The sequence below is a fragment of the Struthio camelus genome, chromosome 3 (genome assembly GCF_040807025.1).
Source record: "Struthio camelus isolate bStrCam1 chromosome 3, bStrCam1.hap1, whole genome shotgun sequence".
Lineage (NCBI taxonomy): Eukaryota > Metazoa > Chordata > Aves > Struthioniformes > Struthionidae > Struthio > Struthio camelus.
This window is the reverse complement of record NC_090944.1, coordinates 115,686,738-115,710,327: the sequence shown is the minus strand read 5'-3', so window position 1 is coordinate 115,710,327 and position 23,590 is coordinate 115,686,738. Positions and strand designations below refer to the sequence as shown.

General features: G+C 34.7%; 1 protein-coding gene across 1 annotated transcript in view; it reads left to right on the top strand.

Annotated features, from left to right (window-relative positions):
- The window catches only part of USH2A (usherin), a 401,466-nt gene that overhangs the window by 195,553 nt on the left and 182,323 nt on the right, over nt 1-23,590 (top strand). Inside the window, exons 32-36 of the mRNA XM_068939839.1 lie at nt 4,494-4,653; nt 5,139-5,310; nt 9,661-9,808; nt 17,827-17,978; nt 21,988-22,150. Of these exons, the coding sequence (XP_068795940.1) occupies nt 4,494-4,653; nt 5,139-5,310; nt 9,661-9,808; nt 17,827-17,978; nt 21,988-22,150 (795 nt within the window). The remainder of the gene's footprint in view (nt 1-4,493; nt 4,654-5,138; nt 5,311-9,660; nt 9,809-17,826; nt 17,979-21,987; nt 22,151-23,590) is intronic.

Genomic DNA, 23,590 nt, shown 5'->3' with positions numbered 1-23,590 from the left:
GGAATTCTTTGGAAGTTTTTCATCTTCATACTCTCTCAGCAGGTTTACTTTGTTGTGCTGCTAACAATCCCTTGTTATAGGGCTGTCCTATTATTTTTTCTTTGAATGTAGCAATGGGATTGCTATTGTCTCAATTATTTTCCTGAGAGAAACTATGTGGGGTTCCTTATACAAGTCACTTTTCAACTGAGCGCTCACCAGGACATCATGCTGCCATTTCTAGACTGTACAATAGCTGCCTGAAATCAGGGAGAGTGGAAATAGGGTGAAAGAGGGGAGAAAAGAAGGGTATGTGACTCTTCTGTAAACCTGAACGCACCATACTGCATGTTACAGATAAATTGAGCATTATTGACATTACTATTGTGTTACTTTTGAACTGTGGTATACTCTGACAGCTTGACTGCGAACTTCTTGTTTTGGGTCAGAGTCTTACATCTCTCACTTCTGTGTTCTTTGTCTACTATGTTTTTCTTTTCATTTTTCATCTCAGCAAAATCTCTGAAATTCCATACTAAAAGTAGCATTTTAGTGTTGCATATTATATTTCAGTGACTACCCATTAAATTTAATCAAAGCAAAGTGAGTGTCCTCATTGACCATGCAAACAGGGTCATTCTTTATTCTCTCTGTCTCATGCATTGATTGTGCTATCAGAACTTATGTTGGTGATTATTAGAAACTGGATATATACCAACCGCTATAGTTAGATTTACCATGATATTTAAGATAGCTACCTTTATAACTGTGGGGAGTTCCACATATACCACATGTATAATAAATATAGTGGTATGCAAATGCCAATTTTAATAACCACTGTAGTTAGAAGTTCTCTTGCTGATGTATGAGCTAGAAAAGAATCTAGTTTGTCTGTGTCTGAGGTCAAAGAGATGAAAAGGCAGGGTGATCTCTTCTCTCCCTGACCCCTGCTTTTTTTTTCCAAAAAAAAAGAGTAAGTAATGGTCTTAAATGGATATGTGGATTTGGGTGGGGGGGGGAGGGGGGGGAATTCATTTTCCTATCTACCTGCTACCTTAATAGGAAAAAGAATGGTTTGAGGGAATCCTGTATCCTCCAAAAACCTGTTCCCTTTTGGCCTCTTGGTGCTCTTTGCCTTTTGAAGTCCAGAAATGAGTGCAAGATTGAATCCCAAATTTAATTTTTCCTTAGTAGGCGTATCTAATTTTGGCTTTGTTTTAGTAGGAAATAAGTGATTTAAGAGAATAGTTATTGCAAAATTCCAAAAGAAGCATTTGATGTTATTTTAAAGTAGAACAGGAGACTGGAATTGTAGAACAGATGGGAATATAACCTGATGGAGCAAAATAATTTCTTTTTAAATTTTTGACTGTATAATAAAATTTCTTCAGTTTTTATTGTGAATTAAAAAGAAAATCATTCTCTGTTTATTGGGTTCATTTTGTAAATTGAGATCAATGAAATTCTTCCAGCAGCAGCATGAAATCAATTGTAAAATAACATATAATTCATGACCTGTATTTTAAATTATAGTTTGTTTGACATTAATCACTGAGGTTTCCATGCACTGGGATGCATTTTCTTGCAATGCGTTTCTGGATAATGCTTGTGGATCCGTTTCTAATGCGTCTGAGAGCGATCTGTTTTTCATGTCCACAATTGCCTGCATTTGATCTTATGCAAATCATGCAATCAAGCAAATGGAAAACAAGGCTTCGTTTCTAGAGGACCTTGACAAACAGTGGCTTTGTAGTTTTAAGAACTTCCTCCCTCCTCATTTAGATTTCTGCTTGTATCTGCAGTTGTTTGAATCCATTGATCCATTATATGAAACACTTTGAATTATAGATAGGGAAATGTCTGCCAAATCAGATTATGACAAATAATTGCGTGAGTTATGATTTTTATTGTTGAGTTTGTTGGTTCCTAGTTCCAAGGTTTAGAAACGCTGCTTATACTTTATTTGCAGGTTCATCCACAGCTTGGTGAAGTCTGTGGAAAGATGTTCATTGGCTGAAAAGCACATTCCTAATTCTCTCACTTCTGTATTTTCTTCTTGTATCCACACTAACTTTGTTTTTCTTTTTATCCTTTACCCCAGCAAAATCTCTCAGATTCCATTAAAACTTTCTATTACTAGTCAAAAGACTTCGGCATTATTAAATAAAACTGAGGAGTAAAGGTCTCCTTTTATCCTGGTGACATGCTGCTTTTTCCATATTTTATTCTTCAAGTCTGTCTTGTCTGTCTGTCTGTCTCTCTCTCTCTCTCTCTCTTTTTTTTTTTTTTAACATCTTCTCCCTTCTCCTCTGCTTCCCTCATAGTATCCTTCTCAGTCGATCCTGCAGTCACTGTGTCATGTGTTTTTATCCCTAGTCATTCCAGTTTCTTTAGACTTTACCTATTTCTCCTCCCTGTCTTGTCTTTTTGCCTTTCCCATTCCAGGCACCGGAATAGGCTCTTCCAGAAACTCTTACTCATGCAAGTAGTCCCATTTGCTAGACTGTGCATCCAAGTAAGGTTTCAGTAACCAGCTGCTTTTTCAAAAGAACAGTTCCTTGATAAGGAATTTTCCTTAAAAGAGAGGAGAAACTTTCCTCCCCACTCCTCATCCCAAAGCTCTGTACAAGGAAAAAAGTGATCTATCGTAGACAAATGGAAAAGGAGAAATGTACTGTGTGTTTTTCTCTTCTTCATTCCCCTGTTTGCTGAGACAAACCCAGAAGACAATTTAAAATTAGACAAGAATATATATCCATTGTTTACAAGCATGTCAATTAAATAGGTGCCGTGTACCTGCTTTTGGCTGCTCACTTTGGGATTGCTAAAAGTAAATACCTTCTGGTCACTTGTTTGCCCACCCAGAATGTGGAGTTTATGATACTTATCGTGCAGATTTCCATCCTGATCTGTATCTTTTGTGGCCTTCTTGATGGCAGCTGCAAGGAACAAGGGATCTAGGAAGGCATACACTAATGAGGGCAGTACAGTCAGGGCAGTATGCAGAGTTTACTTTCTCTGCGTGCTGAGCCAGCTTGAGCACCTGCTCTGGAGTGTGCTTTCCCCCTCTCACCCACATAAGCACTGCTTAACCCTGGTAGAATCAGTCCCATTATGTTGATTAAACATGTCAGTGTGTCACAGGCATTCACTTGATGATTTTTTTTTAGTTATGACTTTTTTTTTTTTAACTCACACATTGCCGTGTGCTTTCTAGGAGTGATACTGCTGAATGATAATGAATTTTCAGTAAAAATGCAGAACTTCAATCTTAACGCTGAGTGGAGTAAATCAGAAGGAATTCCATTGCAACTGGGGCCAGGGACATTATATGAGGATAAAACTGATGAGAAAGAAGATGGATCTACAGCGTTTCTGGTTTAGCAAGGTCTTTGTCATCCACTTGCAATTTCTGAGTTTGTGCTCAGCAACAGTTTTATACAAACTGATAGTTTGATATTATTTGGCTCCACAAATACTAGCATTTGTTATGTCTTTCAAAAATCCAGAACTTTTCTGGCATACTAAAAACGTCTTTATATAACATACACATTTTACTTGCATATCTTACACTATTGACAAAACCTCAGTTGTGAATTCCTTCCTAAACGATTTACTGGTTGCAATCTGCAATTATTTTTGTAATAAAAAGAGCAAAAGGTTGGAAAATTTTGTCTGAATTACTCTCCTACTAGAACTTGTCTGACACACATTCTTTTATTAGTACGGTGATCCTAAAGAACAGGCGAAGCTGAAGATCTTTTGTAATATTTATGCAGCAAAGATGCTAATTTTTATTGACCTTTTTCTGCAGTAATGGGAACTCAAGATAACTTCATAATAAATAACCATTTAACAGTTGTTTTGCTATAATATTAAGCAGGTTGTTTTTTTACTGAAATATATTTTACAAATGTTCAGTGTTCATGCACTGAGGACAAATATGCAAAAAGAGGCCAGTTTGTAAATGAGTGACAGCAACACTAAGCTTCCTTTGTGTTCATTCTCATACGGTGAGATTTGTGTGATGTGAATCACTGTATGTTCTGATGCTTGACATTCATGTAACATATAGCACATTTTATAGAAGAATACAATCTGGCTGTATTAACGAATCTATCTAATTTTTTCCATTAATTTGATTTGATTTAATCATCTTAAAGGCGTCGATATGCAACTGTAGCAAATTCAGATAGTTTGCAGCTCCAAGAAAGCTAACATCTTTGTTTTGTTTAGGTACAGTACATTTTAGTATAATTTGTAAGTGTACTGTGGAACAGGGCCATCAAAATTAAAGTGAGCTCTGTAATCCTCTTAGTAATCAGAATTTGCAGGTACTTGGTATTAAACAACAGGTATTGTCTTATTGCTTCTCTTAGACACATCTGAGACATTTTAGAAGGTGGCAGGTCCCCCTTCTTCTTGATTTTCTGCACACAGTGCCCTCTCAAAGTTACAGAGAAGCAAGATAAAATTAATATACCAAGCAAACTCTTATTTCCTTTTCCCCCTAGATTTAGCAGTTTTTACGCCATACCAGTTTCTGCTTGCTGCATGCACGCTTGCTGGCTGTACAAACAGTTCCCAGGTCACCTTGTTTACAGCACAGCTGCCACCATCTCACGTAGATGCCCCGATCCTGACTGTTTTGGATTCTAGAACGATATATGTACAGTAAGTAAGGATTTCTTCTTTCCTGACAATGCAATAGTGTATCAGTTTATTCAAGAATTCCAGTGAGTTCAATCAGGGGAAGGGTTTCTGACATAAAATTAAATTTATTATGATTAAATGCATAGAAGTGATTAGTTTAGTGGTTCTGTGAACCTTCTGATTATCACTTGCCAACTTAATTTCCATTTTGTCTTTACGCAATCAGTATAACCTACATATGGGCATAGCCTCTGCAAACTTCAACGCAGGAAATATGTTCTGGTGATATGCCCGTCTCGTAGCCCCTATTTTGTGTGTTACTGTAATCATTTATCTGTTGAGTGCAAATACTGCATTAGAGGTATCCCTTAGATTTCTTTTTATGGTTGCACAATTTTATTTTCAAATGCCTAAAACAAAAACTGCAGAGCCTCTAAACAAAGACTTGCCTTTTTCAGTATTGACTGAATCTTTATCACTTAATCGTGTTTTTATTTTATTTCCAGATGGAAAGAACCAGTAGAAGTAAATGGAATCCTAGATCGCTATATCATTTATATTGCCAACAGTGAGCAGAATTTCACGAAGTGGAATGTAATCTATAATAGCACTGAACTTTTTCTGGATTATACTATTCAGCAGCTTTTCCCGGGTACTGAATACCTCATAAAACTAGCTGTAAGTTTTAAAGAAGTGTGGTAGAGGTGTAAAATGGTGAAAATGATTCTGATTTTGTTAACATCTTAAATAACTAATGGTTCATGTATCCACTTTGTGTCACCTCTTCTTTTTGGAAACCAGGGTTGATGAGGTGTCGTGAACATCAGTAATTGTTTTTATTTCAAAACAGGCTCTCAAATATGTGTATGTAATTTAAACATAGCTTTTTTTCAAGGATAATTTGGATAATGACTAATAGAGAATTGACCAGAAGTATCTGAAAGATTTAATAGATGTGTCCCACCCCAAACTTATGAGAAGAGAAAATGTTGAATGTGTGTGAAAATGTTTGTCGTTCCTATTTTATACCGTGAGAATTCGCTCTTTCCTTACAAAATCCTTATACACAGGGAAACAGCAGAGAGGAAAACAGTTAAGTGTGAAGTAGCATGTTTTTATTTAGAATATTTTAAAAGACCCTGATGTTTCCATTGCATTTCTTTATCAATGGTTTCATTTTGTGATGAAATAGAACACATTCAGTTCGCTAACAGACCTGAGAATATGTGGATAAAAACATGGGATTGTTCCTTGTTTTAAGCACACTGTTCATTTTATAACAATACTTATATAAGGATATTTGCTTTGATAAATGCCATAGAAAAAATATTCTGCTCTTGATTATGAATAAATTTACATTTATGTAGACTGGATATGCATTCATTTTTTTCATAACATGCTCTTGAATGTTTTAAAATTATACCACAAAAAATAAACTACCTTCAGGTAATGATAAGGATCTGGCTTGAACTTGAAAAAGCAAGGATATTCAGTCTAATTAGAGCTTAGATTCGTGTTGAAATTTATTCATTTGTGCCTAGACATTTCAGCATAGTAAATTATGTAGTATATAAAATACCACCATGTCCAAAACTAAGGCAATACTTCAGCAAGCACTTTAAGCCTTCATAAGCTAGCAGTATTATCAAAAGAATCTGTGTCATCCTTCACTGTGCCACAGCTGCTGTTCTCTGCTTCTGCCCCGTTCCTGTACGCTTGGGGGCAAAAGGAGAGGAGAGAGGGGGAGAGTTAACAGCTATGATCTGATGAGCAATGGGGGTGCTGCTTTTGGTGACTGTTTGAGCGTAGGGATGCAGTTCAAGCAGTGAAGTGGTTTTGCGGGTTTGGTTTTTAACTTTGTTAACACGTATGGCTCTTTTAGGAGTTATTGGGAACATTTTTAGAAACCTTTGATCTTGAGAACATTTTTAGAAACCTTTGATCTTTATATTTTGTTTCTTTTTTCTTTGGTTTTTACATGTGTCTTGCATCAGTCTTGCATCATATTCATGTTAAATATCATCCTCATGGCTTTCAATTCGGCAAGTCTGAGAGTACATGAAACGTTAAATATCTTTGTGGTAGTAAAATAGGTAACCTTCTTGAAGAATTTGGGCCCATTGTATTTAGAACTTATCCAACTAGTTTGAGAGTGGTGCAGAGTTTGCAAGTTATTGAGCTTAAAGCTGGCCATATTATACTTGATGCAGAAAACCCCACCCAACAAAATGAGCCAAAACAAACAAGCAACCCCCAAAGAAGCTGAAACATTTAAAGTATTTCCCATATAATTTTACCTATATTTTATTAAAATGTTAAAAGTAAAAGCAACCTTGGAAACTGAAGTGCTGCTTTTCTTTTCTCTTTTTTTTTTTTTTTTTTTTTTTTGCTATAGTGAAGTGTTTCAGTGAGATAGAAGCTTTATTTTTGTTTTTTTCACAGGTAGTATTGATACTGTTTTGTATCAATGTAAAAACATTTTTTTATTTTAGGTAGGAAGTTGAAAGTTGAATTATCAAAAATAATTGTGGCTTTGAACAGCCACAAGAGTCAAGATCCTCATCAGCAGAGCTTTCAGCACCTCACAGGCTGCTATTTTTAACTTTTGTATGACAAGGTTAATACAGGTATATTAAATGACGTTAACAAAATTGTTATCTGTGTATGCTGTTACCAATTTTCACAATTAATTACTGCCATTTAATATGTAGCAATTTTATTTGTAAATGAGTGTAACAGCTTTTATAAATAAGTCTAATGCTGCTTTCCAAAGTCAACTGAGTCTAAGGTCATGTCTACCCGGGTTGGTGTGGAGAAACTTGTTCGTGCTTTGTTCTTACTGTAAGCCAGATAGATGTGAACCAGGTCAATCTGAAAGCCAATGAAAGACTAAAAGCTGAATTTAGTAGCTGGGATGGCACACTTATTTATTTATATGGCCTTAGTGCTTTTGTGATTTAGCTGTTCAGCTAGTATCTCCTCACGACTATGTTGTACGGATATACCAGCTCAGGTGGTAGCTGGAGGATCTCTGCACTGTCCTTCACTGTGTAGGGTGGATCTGTCCCTTGGCTCTCTAGGCACTTTGATGTTTTTGCGAATTTTACCTCAAAACTGCTTCTCAGTGAAACTCAGAGTGGCACAATGTGGCTCAGTGGGTGCGCAGAATTTCATGGCATTGTGCGTCAGTGGGCGTGATTGCCAGAGTTCTGGCAATGTCTAGTCCGCTTGAATAAACTAATCTAAAATCCCATTAGTTAAAATGCAGATAAGCGTTCTTTAACTGGTTTTCATTATGAAATCAGAAACTTCATTCTTCAGCAAGATTCTGACATACCAAAATTGAGCTTTCTGAAACTCAAGAAATAAAATAACAGCAAGGCTGCTGTTACCAACTCACCGAAGTAAAAAAAACCTCTACTACTAAGGAAGGTTCAGCGCCACTACTTAGCAAAGCAGTAAGGATCATAGGAGGAAGCGATCTCTCAGCCTTTGGCTTCTTCATGAGTTTGGTAGAAACTAAATCATTTAAAGAATAGTCTGGCTCTGGTGGGAGGCTGATGTTCTCAAGATTTTTCTGTATCAAAATGATAAGAATTGTGTGAGCATCCAAGCTGACTTCTTTTTAACACTGTCACATTTAAAGTAAATGCCATTTGTGTATGTTCCCAAAACTAAGGTACGTTCTTACATCTTTATTTGAGAGCCTAGATTGAACAAAAGGCATTATTCTGTAGTTGTGTTGATAGTGTAGTTTTCAGTGAAATCATAACAAACTTAGTATATAAAATGTCCTTTCATTTATGAACAGTTCTTTTTCTTACCAATGGGGATAACATAAAGTTTTGGAAGGGGATGGGAAGTATGTTAACCGTTCTGCATTTTGAAACGCATTGGGAAATAGGAAATTGAAACAAATACTTTCAAATAAAATATGCTGTATTGAAAGAAGAATTTTATTCCTGGAGACCTGAGGACCAAGGTGGCTTTTTCTTTATGTAATGCTGATGCTCCAGAAAGAACTACTTATCTATTTCAGCACCCAGGCAACCCCTAAGCCCAGTGATCCTATAAGTATAATTAAGAATATATCTGACTCTATGTTGAATTCAGGTTTTGATTTATCTTATGACTTGTAATTAAAACAAAAAGATCTTTAAATCCAATGCAGAGTTTCTATATTCCATTTATATATTCCGTTTATACACACACACACACACACACACACACACACACACAAATTCTGTAAGAACTCTTATCTCTTGTCCAGTCTCTTCTCTTAATGCAAGTAATTGGTACACCAGCATATGTAAGGACTAGACTGTGGACTTTTATGTTTGTACATGCCTATTATATGAGGCAATATGCATGATTTCTTGCATGTTATGTTGTTTCATAATCAAGCAAAATGTAAAAATCATGTACTGAGTCTTTTCTTGCAATAATACTTGCAATAATAGCTGTTACATATTTATTATAAATTATTTTTTCACTTTTTTGGGGCATTCTGCTGTCATGAAGTACAGGAATGTCCGAATGGCATTTTTTTTTTTCTGTGACTCTTCGTTTTTTTAAGTGCATTGCAATTTGGACAGTATATTCTATGTCTGTAATTTCTGAGTGTTCTTTAGTCAATTCCAGAAGAATTTTGCACTGTAAATTATATATATTGTGTGCATGTACTATAATTTTAACTCCTTTTGCAATAGCAGTGGAAACCTAATCATGATTATTACTCACAGTCATTGTTACTCACAGTCAAGTGTAAAATGCTGTGAGTCAAACATTAGAATTAGGTGTTATCTGTCTTACGCCTGAAAACTAAATATAATGAGTAGCGCATCTCTTGTTTCTTAACCTCTTATCATAAATAACCTATGCTAATGTAAAAAGAATGTACTATGAAAAGCAGATGGCTTTCTAAGGTCAGAAATGTAAAAATAAAACTTTGCAATAATTGATTGCCAGCATCAAATATTATTGCTATTACATTGGAATATGTTTATTTGCTGTGTTTTGTATTTTAAGGCTTGCACCGGAGGTGGGTGTTCAGTAAGTGAAGCTAGCACAGCTATAACAGATGAGAGTACACCAGAAGGTGTTCCTGCTCCAAAAGCCCAGTCGTATTCATCTGACTCCTTTAACATCTCATGGGCTAAGCCTGAGTATCCGAATGGTAAGTGAACTCTTTTAGCCTCAAGTTAAAAAGATGATTAGTAAAGGTAAATTAATATTCTAAATGGCAGCTTATATGTGGTGCTTAATTTTTAATGATCATTTTAGCACATAAAATACCTGAGATAGTATCATTGTCTGCAGCTAGGAGATTGTGGTTTTCAGCTTAACGTACAGTTTCAGTGGCTCAAAAGTGCTCCCTTTTGATAGTTCTTGTGTACTGCATCTCATTGTTTAATGTTTTCCAGGACAACTGAGCTGAGGAAATAGGCATTCTTGAAGGATATCGGTCTACAATGTTAATCGCACCCTCCAACAGAACATTCATTTCTTTTACATTAATTTATGATAATCATTAGATTTCTGTTCTGCGTAATCATCTTGAAGTTATACAGTTGCACTACTATGAAAGTTAAATAATACATTTTATTTTGTTTAGAAATGTTTTTCACTGTGAAATAGTCATGTCTAAAACTTTTGGACCAAGTGAACATTTCTGATGGTATTGTACGGTATCATGTGACCTTGGATTTCACCTCAATTTTATTACCATGCATATAACAGTTTAAATTGCATCAAAAAAGCTATGCAAAAATCAATGCATTTAAGTAACAGAAATGTTTTTCATCATTGTAGTGTCATATTTATATATATCAATTATTTTTCACAGTGATTTTACATGAATTTCATTTTTCAGTTTGCTCCTGCAAGTTTGCTCCTTCTTTCCACTTTGGAAGAATGCATACTTCCAAAAGAACTTAATTTCTAGGCATTTTAAATGATTTCTAAAAGATTAGGATTTTAAAGTTACATACTCATAATATTCTGTATGTCCTACTTTTAGAAGGACATAAGTGAATGTCATCTTCTCTTAAATAATCTATTTGATAATTTATGATTCTTTATATATTTGTTGTTGTTGTTGTTGTTGTTGTTTGTTGTTTTAGGGTTTTTTGCCTTCTAGCCCCTAAGAAACCCTCTAACCCTGTTACTAAAAAGCCATCTGTGTATGTGGCAAAGGCACAGGGAAAGATAAATGATTAAGAAAAGGAAACAAGCAAGCCACATATGTGACTTAGTGACTAAGGTCTGAATCATTTTCAGTTAAACAGACGTTTTTTACATGTAATCATTCTTGGTTCTGATCCTGTTATCTTTGCACTGTGAAAAAAACAAATGGTTTAGAGAGTTTTATAACTAACCAAAAAAAAAAAAAGAAAGAAAAAATTATATACATACACACATGTGTGTGTGTATATATCTATGTATTTATATCAGTGAAGCAGGATAAGGACTATAGATTGATAAACGAAACCTTTAAAACAACTAGAAGGTGGGAACACATGACTAAATTTGCATTTTGTAGCTTGTTATTAATACAGTATTTATTGTATACAGTTTGGCTATCCTTTTAAACGATGAGTACAATGAACAGGTTGTTAGGAAAGCTGTGAATCCAAACTTTGGACCAGCAACGCATTTCGTAAGAATCAGGGGAGTTGTGTAAAATAAATGATATTCTTTTGTACCTTGTTCCCTCATCCAAGCAAAGTGGAGGTTTTATCAGCCTGGATGACAACACTGTTTACCTATATATTGGGATTTTGACCGATGCGTTTAGGAAATTGTCTTACCAAATTCACCGTTTAGCTTACTCCTGTGTAACCCAGAACATCTTTGTTTGTAGGCCTCCTGTGTGCGTTTGTCCCCTTCAAAAAATAATCTGAGGCATTTTCATTGTTTTTCCACTCATTGATGCTTATGGAGTATTTTCCCCTGGGATTGCTGTTATTCTCCTGTGATGTGTGGGTACCATGTGTGTTGCTGTTAGAGGATGTTCATTAGGTTCAGAATTGGTAGAAGGGATTCAGCAAGGACAGTTGCCATTGTTCTGCCTCACAGGGAAAGGCTGTTTCCTTTTTTATCTGTGAGCTTTTACTGACTGGTTAAGAGTGGAAGAATTGCTATCATATGGGCGTTTGGAAAGGCACTAGGAAAGGCAGGGCCTTTGCTTGCTCACCGTAGTCTGCTCACACTTGCACAATAGTCATGAAGGGATATGTTAATTTTCTCTCATTGTTCTTCTCCCTTTCTTTTCTGGGAGTTTCAAAAAGGGTATATAACTAATAACACGTCATACCATTCTCCTATTTCTTTCCAATTTCCAATTTGCATCCTTTTCCTTATTTCAGAAAAATAATTCAGAAATAATAAACACCCACTAAAATTTTTCCCTGAGCAACTGCTTTATCAGGAAAACTTGCATTGTTCAGAGACTTTGTTTTATTCATTTTCAGCATATCTTTTGGGCTGCCTAGTGACCACACCATTCATAATCTCTCTGCGTTAGTATTTTAAAACTGTATAAGAGCCTGAAAAATAGCATAGTTGAGAAGATGTAACAATATGGAGATATTACGGAGATATTTTCAAAAGTGGAAAAGGACCAGCAGAAGAAAATCTCTCTTGAATTTTCCTACTTCACCGTCTTTACTTTTGTCTGTTCATATTTATGGGATAAGGACATAATATAGTCCTTTTTTGCAAAAGCATAGAAACTGTTTCTCACTTTTGGCGTAACTGGTTCAAACTTTGTGTGTTTCAGTCTGCTGGGCTTAAGCTGTGCTTTCTGAAACTGCTGGGTTTAGCTTAGCTTGGATTCAGGTGGAAACCTAAGAATTGACAAGATTTGCATATCATTAATTGATATCTCCTTAGTAGATCTCTGGGGCCTTTCCCTCCCTCTCTCCCTTTTTCTGACAAGATATTATAGAAGAAGCTGTTTATTTCTGTGGGTTGGTGAAGTTGATTAGCTGTTGCTGACGTTGAGTAGGTGTGTAAATTGACTGGTATTTGCACAGCATGGACTTTGTTATACTGTCTTGATAAAGATGAAGACCAGCTGCCTACAAGTAGACAGAGTTCAAGAGGGATTAATATACCACCCTTGAGGCCACAGGTGGTAAATAGGATTACAGGCTACTTGGCTTATTCACAAAGATGGCACAATAAAAAATAAAAAGGCAAGATTCGAGACTTACTGGGATAAAGGAGCATCTAGCAGTCAGAGTTATGTTATCTGAATGTGGACATTGAGTTTCTGGGCTCCATTTTTGGTGTATTTACAGTCAGTTTACACTATTTTGTGAAAAATTTTTACCTCGTAGCAAGGGGAAATTTTATACCTAATTGTTTGACTTGAAGTTCCTTCACAATCGTCACCTCTGTGTGAGGTACAGAAAATAGATATTTGAAAGATAGTATACTGAATATATTGGTTATATAATTCACATTTTCTTTTGTCTCATTTTCAAACCAGCAATAAAGTGATTGATGAGACATGGCCTGAGATATGTTGCTTTACTGTAGACGCCCCTCTATTTCTATCACTTAAATGTCACATATATAGATAAGATAATATAAGCAATATAGACCATTTAGTTCAGAGTGAGATTTAGAGAGGTGCTGTGAGATGACATGAGGCACCAGATACTCTTTTTTGAGTCCTGACTATTCTTGTGGCCTCAGCAACGAATCCATATAGTCTTCAGAACATATCCATTGGAGCCTTGCCATATATTTTGAGGAGTGCTGTTTTAAAATCCTTTCATATAAAAGCATCTTTATTTCTCTTCCCCCTTGAAAATTTTCCTTAGAAGATCACTTCTCAGAAACTTCACTTTACTTGTGTACAGATCATACATTAAAATCAATTCTTGATCTGAACTGTGTCTTCCAAGGCCATATGAAATGCATATAGAAAATAACAGATACAGTACAAATAAATTTATGAAACTATTCAGTGAACTAATCTAGCACTTGTTTCTACAAATCCTTATGCGTGTGAGTGAGACTACTTGTTTTTGTAATCAGTGAAACTATTCATTTAGATAAATGTAGTTTTTTGCTCAAGATTTGACCTCTAGATTGTACCTTAAGAGTAATAGCTCGTAGCACTTTAGATTCAGTACTTCTTCTCATCTTCAAAGTCTGGAATTTCATTCAGATATTATATGGTCTTTCCCAGGGAAAGGCGAGGAGAAAGAAAAAGGGAGTAGTGCTTGTAGATACATGTGCAGAGAATTCCTAGTGACCTTATACTTTGCTTCAGAATTTAAGCCTAATTTGGATTGTTTTATTTTAAAGAGTAAAATGTAATTGTACTATAGTCAATACTGGTTTTGTCTTCAGTGAAACCAAGATTTAATCCTAGCTAGTTAGACTTAATAGTTAAGTAGAAACTGCTTCTTTTCATGCCCACCATGTGCCACTTTGAAGCCTTATAATCCCAAAAATGTTTAATACATTTTAATATTTCATGGGCAATAAGCTTTTCAAAAATATCTAGCAAGTCTTGAGAAGTACATAAACTTTTGGCAGGCTTTGAACCTTTTCTCAGTGTGCATTAGGGATGTACAGTAGCTGCTTTTCACAATACCCTTGTGAGGTAGGCAAGCAATTACACTATTATTCCAATTTCATAAAGATAACTGGCAAAACAGAGAGGTTAAGTTATTTGTCCCAGACCAAAAATAATTATTGTCTGATATAGAATAAGAGCTTCACACCTCAGAGTTGGACTACTAGCCCATGTCTTTTTTCGTTCTGAAAAGCCCTTCTTTTTTTCTTTTCATTCTGTAATTTTTTCAACGAGAGACATAGAAGGCAGAAGGAAAATCGTGAGATAATGCATTAGCTTATTAAAGATGATTGTTCTCTGACAGTATCGGAGGGATAAGAAAAGCTCGCCATATCGACCAGCAAGCTGCTTCTCCTAGTGTAGATATTGCATAATGCTATTATTGCAAGAATGCTTTAAAAGAATGTCCAGTTAATTAATGCTGAGTTACAGTGGGGATCCCATAGAGGTGCATATGACACCTGTGTTAGTATCAAATGAGTTCATTAGGATTAAGGCTGTTAGCATACATATCAAAAGAATTAATAATTATTTATCCATTACTTTAAACAGTGTATACTGGTGTAAGTACTTAAAATACTTCATTTTTTTCCCTGTAAAACACATCTTTAATGCCAGTGTTCACATTTAAGGATGCCCTTTTTGGTCTTTATTAGATTTTCCTCTTCTGAGATAAATATAGAATATTTTTATTTGATAATTTGTTTATTTATCGTAGGGCAAATGCAAACCATTAATGCCCTTGCTTTGCAGGCAATGCCACATGGAACCCCAAGGAATTTTTCCTCTAGGAAGCCTATCAGATGTAGGATTGGTAGTGTGTCATTTACCAGGACTTCCTCCCACACACACACATCTGGTGTCTTGAGACGAGTTTAGCTTCTCACTTTTCTGGAAAAGAAAGGAATCAAGGAATCACTGCCATATACAGCTCTGCATTGCTTTAGCATATGTATCTTTTGAAATATAAAAATACAAAGCTCAGCTGAAACAGTTTGGTATACGCTTTTATTTATGTAGCGTTTCTCCATTCAGGAGAGAGAAAAATCTTTCCTCAGTCTTCCTCAGTGTAGTTTCAAACAATTCAGTTTTAAGGAAAGGAAAAATTTACTATTTTTGCAATTTATTTTTTGTTTTTAATTGAAGCCTCAAGCATACCTTGTCTGTGCCTTGAGGTCTGTCATGTCCAGACTAACAGAATGGAGGGAAAAACAATTCTGGAATATTTCGGTTGCAGAGTTGCGAAACGGTCCAGGAGAACTTCCACAACCACTGTAAGACTGCCTTTCCAAAGCTGCTGGGAAGCCTCCTAGTCTAGCTGAAATCAGTTCGACCTGCAGACACTGAGCTCTTTGGAAAGATATACTATGAACGTTTCTGTTTTTTTAATTTGACCACTGTCAACTGGATTTCAGCAATCCAGAATCGTCTCATTCTTTTGCAACATAAAAATAAATACAAATGTGTTAAAGTTACCTAAAATGATAAGTGTTCTTGATTAATAATGTTAATAATATTCCTTATTATTTCCTGTGCTTTATGGTTTGTGTATGAATTATTGCAGAGGTCATCATAATTTAAAAGGACAAATTCAGTGGTAAATGTAGGTCCTGTGCCTAATGGCATCTCTTGTTTACAGAGTTAGGTTTGTGCTAGATTTTTTTAGCAAAGATGCTGACTACCACCCTAAAACTCGTCACACAGATTTTGTGATTGAATAAACTTGAGCAGAATACCCATCAGTGATGCCAGCTGAGTTTTTACTTTACATGCAGAATTCAGCATATTTAAATCCATGTAAATGGATGCTAGAAGAACTTTAAACAAAACAGAGAGTCAGCTACAGTGCTGAGTTTCACAAAATGGTAAATATGCAATTAACTGCCAGAGAGGCCCTTGTGCAATTCAGTATCTCATATAAAACTGTATATTGCCATATAGCTTCATAAGGAAATGTGATAATTCTTCTAAAATATATTGTAATTTATTTAAAATGGCTAAACTTCTAAGGCTTGTGTTCTGGAACAATGTGAAAGTCTCCTTAATTTCTAGTCTTTGTTTATCAAGAAAAAAGTGCATTAGTTATATATTTTAGTTCTTTTGGGGAAACCAGTCTAATTACAGATATGGAAATCACTGCAATCGCGTATGGAACCAGAAGTGGCCATGTGAAACCTAACAGTGACTTAAACCTTCACCATAAAATATTCTGATCAAATCGAATAAAAATTTCCTTTCTTTGCTTGCCATAGCTGAGCAATATGGTGTTCCCAGTTTTAGAGGGAGTCATGACACCTACAGCTTCATAAAATGTTAATCCCCAGTAGACTTGTACATTGATGTTCTTTCTGGATATGTACTTCAGCTTCTGGATGCTCTCTGAAACTGGGATTGAGGTGTCTGTATAGTGGGAAGAATTAGAAGGCATCCTCTGAACTGACTTCAGTTCTTCTGGTGAATGCTTCTGTAGCTTTGCATTTATTGACCTTAACATTTCACATTTCAATAGCTTTTTTAAAAAAAAGAGAGAAAATTCAGGGAAGAGGAAGATAAAGGCATGTCCTTGAGAAAAAGGTTTCCTTTGCAAGTTCAGCTTCCAAAGTCCAAGCAAATCTGTAAGGTTCAGTCTTCTTTAGTTCATGAAGGTCAAAACACTGTATATGTATAGCTCATCAGTTTGTAAACTGAATTCTACAGGATTCGTGCTATCCTATAATGTGCCTTTGGAAGTGTGGAGTTTTAGATTTCCTTATAAATAGGATGAACAAACACCTACAATTTTTGAGTTAGTATTGGCTAATTGAACCAGAAAATCACTCTCTCCACTAGAAATTTTGCTCATATTTCCTTTGAGTTTGCAAATACTTTTTACTTCTTTGGATTGAATAGGTAAGATGCAGTTTAGCTCAGAAATTTTTCTGCTGGTAGCCCAGGAGGAAACAGTAATCAGTGTTATTTTCTCATTTGGTTTAGAAAAGTGAGTAAAACTGTTTTCCAGAACAAACAAATTAATAACATATCTAGTTTCTGTGGTGGTAAAAAGCAGCCAATCTGAGATAATTATCAACAAAAAATGAGTATCAATAAAGTGTTTGGCATGACAAAAAAAATGTTACTGATTTGTTGTAGGTATTGTAGCACTAGCCTGAGTTGTCTTTCAACATTTCATTTACAATGATGTAGATCACTATTTTTTCTTAGTCTAAAGCTGTTAAGATATAATATAGCTATGTGTATCTTTCTGTTCTTGTTTTAATTCCATATATAGAGTAAGCTCTGAAACAGAATTGCTTCTACTTTCCAGATTCCAAGGTGATGTTAGTTGCTATTCAGAAGCAAGTTTATTAATGTTTAATCTTTGGAATAAAGTAATAATTTTTAAAAGATGCCATCCACTTGCCAGCTTTCCAACATTTAAGATGGGAGGGTATGTTTTGCCTAAGTGTTGTGTGCATAGTGCTATTAAATAGTTAACTTCTTAATTTTAAACTACTTAAAGTACTGAATAATACTACCCTAATGTCTGTAGCATTAAAGGTTTTCTTCTTAACTCTATAGTTGTACAGATATTAAGTCAATGCTATCACATTGTATTATAGGTATTATTACTAGCTATGGATTGTATATGAATGGTGTTCTGATGCAAAATTCATCACAGCTAAGTTATTATGCTTATGGACTTGCTCCTTGGAGTCTGCATTCCTTCAGAGTTCAGGCATGTACTGCAAAAGGTTGTGCTTTGGGTCCACTGGTGAGTACCTCAATTTGCATTCTGGGAGCGTAATAAATGTCAGATGGCAGTGAATATCAGAGTAAATGGTGATGATTCACTCTGGTCAGTACTAAACCATCTGGCAAAACGTGACATTTTAAAAAAAAATCCTATTTAAGAGCTGCTAAGGATTTGATAGGTCATTGTTAGGCACTGTTCCAAAATAGAGTATAGGTACGGTAAAGAAAGGCAGAATCTGAGGCTGAAACACACAGTAGTGAAATTAAGTAGAGTTAATATGCTGGAAAGCTGGAGATACGATTTTTGTCAGTTTTATAAAGACATATATAAAGAAAGAGTTACTGTTTCAGTAATGAGCAAATTTCTAGCTGCCTGAATGAAAGGACTGACGATAATTTGACCATTGTGGAAGCCAAAAGTGGCAATGCAAATGCAAGGAAAATATGATTTGTAAATATCTTTTGAATCCAAGTATATATTTATATTGGAAATACTATATTGGACATGTTTTAATGTTCCTTTACAGAACTCTATTTTTCAGCATTTGAGAATAGGTGAATATTAAATTTGGCATGTGAAAACAAGACTTCTGTGGCTTTTTTATGTTGTTAAAGACTTTAAAATCCAGTATGATTTTATAGAGCGGTAGCTGATGAATAATTTGAATAATATCCACCATGCTTGGTGTCATATTCAAGTGTAACTAAAAATAAAACTTTGTTAATTCTGAGTTTTAATTTTTTGATTAATTTACGTTTATGGGTGTACTTCTTGTTTGGTAACCAGAAAAAGGGGAGGGAGAGGGAAGAGAGAAAAAGGAAAAAGAAGATTTGATAATTTTTCATGTTGTTCTGTGTTTATTTTGTATTGTAATTTCTAACGTCAATGTATTGCGCTTTGGAAACATTACCTAAAGAAGAGCTTCCAGGTTTTATTGTTATGTTTTAATTTTTTAACCACATTTCTAGTATTCTTCCCAAGATTACTTTCTTTCAACTGCTGGTAATATCATCTACCTGCAGAAGATGACTATAGACTTTGTACTTATTAAACATTTCATAACTTGGACTGCTTTGATGGATATTTACTCTTAAATGCTTGAATGACCTTTTGCCAGTTTTTCCTGTGCATTTTTTACATTTCCCATAGGCCCAAAAGGCAAAGTTTGTTTTAAGGTTTTCATCATGCAATACCCTAATCCACTGAATTAACTGTGATGTTTAAGATATTTTTACAGATGAGGCATGTGTGTTTTCAGAACTTCTGTTCTATCAAATAGGCATTAAAAGAAGAAGAGAACAGAACAGCAGAACCTACGGTTTTTTGAATGTTTTTAGCAACCTTTTTTCACATCTCCACTAAACTCCACACTTGTGTCTTGACTTTTGAAACAATTCAAAGTAGGGACTGCTCTAGTTGATACTCATCTGCATCCCATGATCAGTACACAAACTGTTTTCCAAAGCCAGTGATCCATCTCTAATCACAGGAATTGAAGTATAACATCTTTATTTAGGCTCACCTAAGTGCCGCTAGAAAGTTAGAGCACTGCATCTTCATTTGACTTTTGAAAAGATTTTTATATCAATTACGGTATAAATCCAACACTGGAAAAAAAAAAAAGAAAAAAAACCTCAACCCCAAACTTTACCCTCTTTGAGTACCCCAGCAGTAAGCTGACATGGTTCCCGCTATTTTTGTGTAGTTCATGTATTTAATATGCCCTAATTGATTGAAGGATGCTCTGTGACTACCTTAAATACTGAATTTCTCCAGCTTACATTTCTAAAGGTGGCTATGAAGATTTTAATCAGTTATGAGAGGATTACCAGTTTCTGTCTTTCAAAAAGGTTTTTGTTTGTTCAGTTGATTTTCGTTCAACTGACTTTCAGTGATTATCATTTATTTCAAGTGAAATGCAAATCTGAAATATGTGCATTCCAAATTGCTAAATTTTAATCTCTTGCTAGTAGAGCTAAGGTATTGTTTTGTATCTATTCTAATTGTTTTCTGTTGCTTTAAAAAATGAAAAAAAAAAAACAAATGGTTTATTGAGAAACAGTGTTTCCTCTAATAGATCCAGCAGAGGAGTTCAGATGGCCTTAAATTCTGCTGCTTTTTAAAAGTATTAGTTCTTGTAAATATCAGATGTAGAAAAATGAGAGAAATAAGTGTAACATAGGGCTATTCAGAAATAACTGGAAATGGACAACACTGAATATTTGTCATCTTACCTCACTGTTATAAAACTTTAATTGCAGCTTTTTAGTTTATGTTCATGCTAGTACTTTTAACCTACGTGGATGACAATGTTTTTCCAATATTATTATTGCTGGCCTACATTTAGTGTTGCTTATATGGTAGTAGAGTATTTTTATTTTATTAAGTAATTAAGACAGCTGAAAACATCAAAGGATTGTGTATAAAATAAAGTTTAGGGAAAGAAATATGAAACAGGTTTTCTGTGCCTTATGTTTATATGCAGAGCGTGCCTTTTTAACAGGGAATGTTCTTTCTGAAGCACACTGCAGAAGTCTAGCTATAGAGTATATTACATGTATTATACTGACTTTAAACAGTTTTAGTACTTTTTGTATTGAAAAGAATATTAGGATATGAAGAAAAGGCTTTGTAATACTGCAACACTATTAATTTTCCCCCGAGAAGTAGTGATAGGTTAGAGACATGGTACAGATGTCAAATTTAGGATGTGGTGCAGATGACTACCTATTCGTACTGAGTATCTTAATCCTTTTCAGTAGGAAAAATAGTTGGTATTCATTTCTCCAATTTCTGATGCTGTAGTTTGGAGTACCTGCGTTAAGCAACATAACGCCACAGAACATTGTTTTAGTTTAGAAAGCACAGTATAGCCAAATTTTTTCGTAAGGATGCTTTTTGGCTGAAATATCCAAATAATCAATGTGTTACTGGATCATGATCCAGTAACATTCTGAAGCTTTTTTTTTTTTTTTTTAAATCTTTAAGCATATAAATTATCCTGTAGACTTCACTGGAACTATTCACCTGTTTTAAATTTAATCTCGTGTTAATTTAGGGATGTTAATTTAGGAGCACATGTGTAGAGATATTGATGTACATCAAAGATGTAGACAGATATACACTTGCAAAACAAGACTTTCCAAATTTTACATGCTAAAAAGTAAAATGTCCATGTTTCAAGGACAGAGAAAGTTTGTTTGGTTATTTTGACTGCAGAACAGTTGTGACAGATTAAAAATAGCATTTATTAGCACTCCCATGAACTTGCATCTGAGAGGCACTTAGAAAGGTGTGAAACAGTCTTATACCTTAGAAAACACCAAATAAATAATGTATGAGAAGGAAACTTGTTGCCAGAAATAAGATAATAACAAATTGCTTTGTTCCATAGCATTGAATGATAGCTACAAGACTGGATTTTTAAATACTGAGTTTCTATAATTTCAAATGAGTATTTTATTCAAATAAAAAATCTTTCACACATTACATTTTCTAGCTCTTTTACCATATATAATTTTCTCTTAAAGACCTACTTATCATTGCAACATAAATTTGTTGGAGGAAATTAGAAGCTAATTCAGGGCGCAAACAATGTTCAGCAAAAGGATATTCTTCTTCTGTCAGATAGGGTAATTTTCTATGGCTTTTAAATACACATGCATTGAAGTTGTCCTTTAAAGTGCAGAAATTCAAAAGTCCATGGTCTTCTCTTGCCGCTCCCTCCCTTACACTGTTATAAGATCATGCATTAGCATGAGGTGTAACTGTGTTTACAAGAAATGAGTGCTTCATTCTTTTCCAGTGTTTGGTTCCTGAGCATTATAGGGTCTTCATATAGAGTACGTCAGTTGTTGGGCAGCTTCAAACAAATGTGGGTAGAAGGAAAATGAAATGCTTAAAAATTATGAATGTGCAGTGTTAGTGTTTTCTAAAGAAATAACTTTACTTAAGATGTTATATTTCCATTTCCTTGTCTATTTGTTATCTATGGCAACAAACCTCTAGCTCATGGTTGAACTTGCAGGTAGAAGCTCGAACAACGGAAGCTGCCCCTGAGGGTACAGTTGATGTATTTGCTACTGTTGATGGGTCCAAAAAAGTTCAAGTAAAATGGCTTGCCCCAAATAAACCTAATGGACAATTGACCTACACAGTCCTTGTCACTGGTCTCTTCTATGCTGATGAAGGTATGTTTTTTTTCTTTGTAGTATGTCTAATGATAGCATTGGTGTTCCACTTTGATTTTTTTTCGAAAATTTCCTTAGCACTAAATTTTGTTGGTTTCTTGCCACTCCATTGATTATTTCAGAAATATCAATTTTATTCTTTGAGAACTGCTGCTTTGATTTATGGTGCTTTACATTTTGTACATAACACATAAATTGGCAAATAAAGATAAGCCCTCTGCACTCATTTAGTCTTTAGATATACACATGGAGTCTTATCTTGCAACCTTCACTCAGATAAGGAAGCTGTACTCACAAAATTTCAATTGGTTTGCATATATAAGTAGGAGCCATTCATGAGAGCTGTTCATAATATGACTGAGCTTGGGTATATCTGAAATTTTTTTTAAGCCACAGTGAAGTAAGGCTTACAAATAGTCAGCTATGTTTGTATATAAGGTTTTCTGAAAGAGTATGAAATGAAATCAGCAACTTATTCTTAAAAAGAAGAATGAAAATGAAACTCTACCCTTTATTTCCATAAAACAAACATTCATAATAAAATGCAAAATGCTAAAGAGTAGCACTTATCTGTTAAACTTTATTATACCAAGGGCTGCTGTCTTTTTTCTACTGTATTTTTTAATATAGAAAGTAATGCGGTCTGGGTGAAAATGTTACTAAATCAGAGTAGTAGTGTTAGACAACGATGTTACCTGTGTGTAAAAGACTGTACAAGTCATTAAGGAATGTAAAAGGACTCTTTTTTTTTTTTTAAAATGCATTGCACAATGAGAATATTTTTCCTTTGATAGTAAAATGCAATACCTTTTCTAGTGTTCTTCAGTTATTTTAAAAAAAAAAGCAAAATACTTGAGTCGTGAATAAGAATGAATATTTACAAAATGCATGTGAGCATTTAATATGTCAATTTGAGATATTAAGCATGCTCTAAGGTATAATAAATAATAAAATATTGTACACAAATAATGTTTATAAATTATACCTAACAATGTTGTCATTAATTTTTAGTGCATTTTAAATAGCGTGATTGACATTCGGCAGCTATAAAAATGTTTTCTTATGAGTATAATACAAAACTCTGGTTGGAAATAATGTTTGGATGACATTTAATCCTTCTATGCACTGTACACAAATTTAATCACTGTTATAAACACAGCAATAGAAAGAGCATTGAATCACTGATGGCTTCATAACTTGCCTTTTTTATAATACTCAGAATGAGAACAATTATTGTTTCCAGCATCAGTAGTAAAGAGAATACACACACTGTTAATTTCTGTCCTCTGAGAAGTAGTATTTAAATGAACTTGTTTGGGTGCTATTTGGAGAAATTGCATTCACTGAAGAGTTTAACGTGTGGTAGGCAGTCTCGACTGACCCCTCAAAAAGGCTGTTGTGCCCCTTTTTTATGCAATGAAGGCTTTAATGTATTCTGCT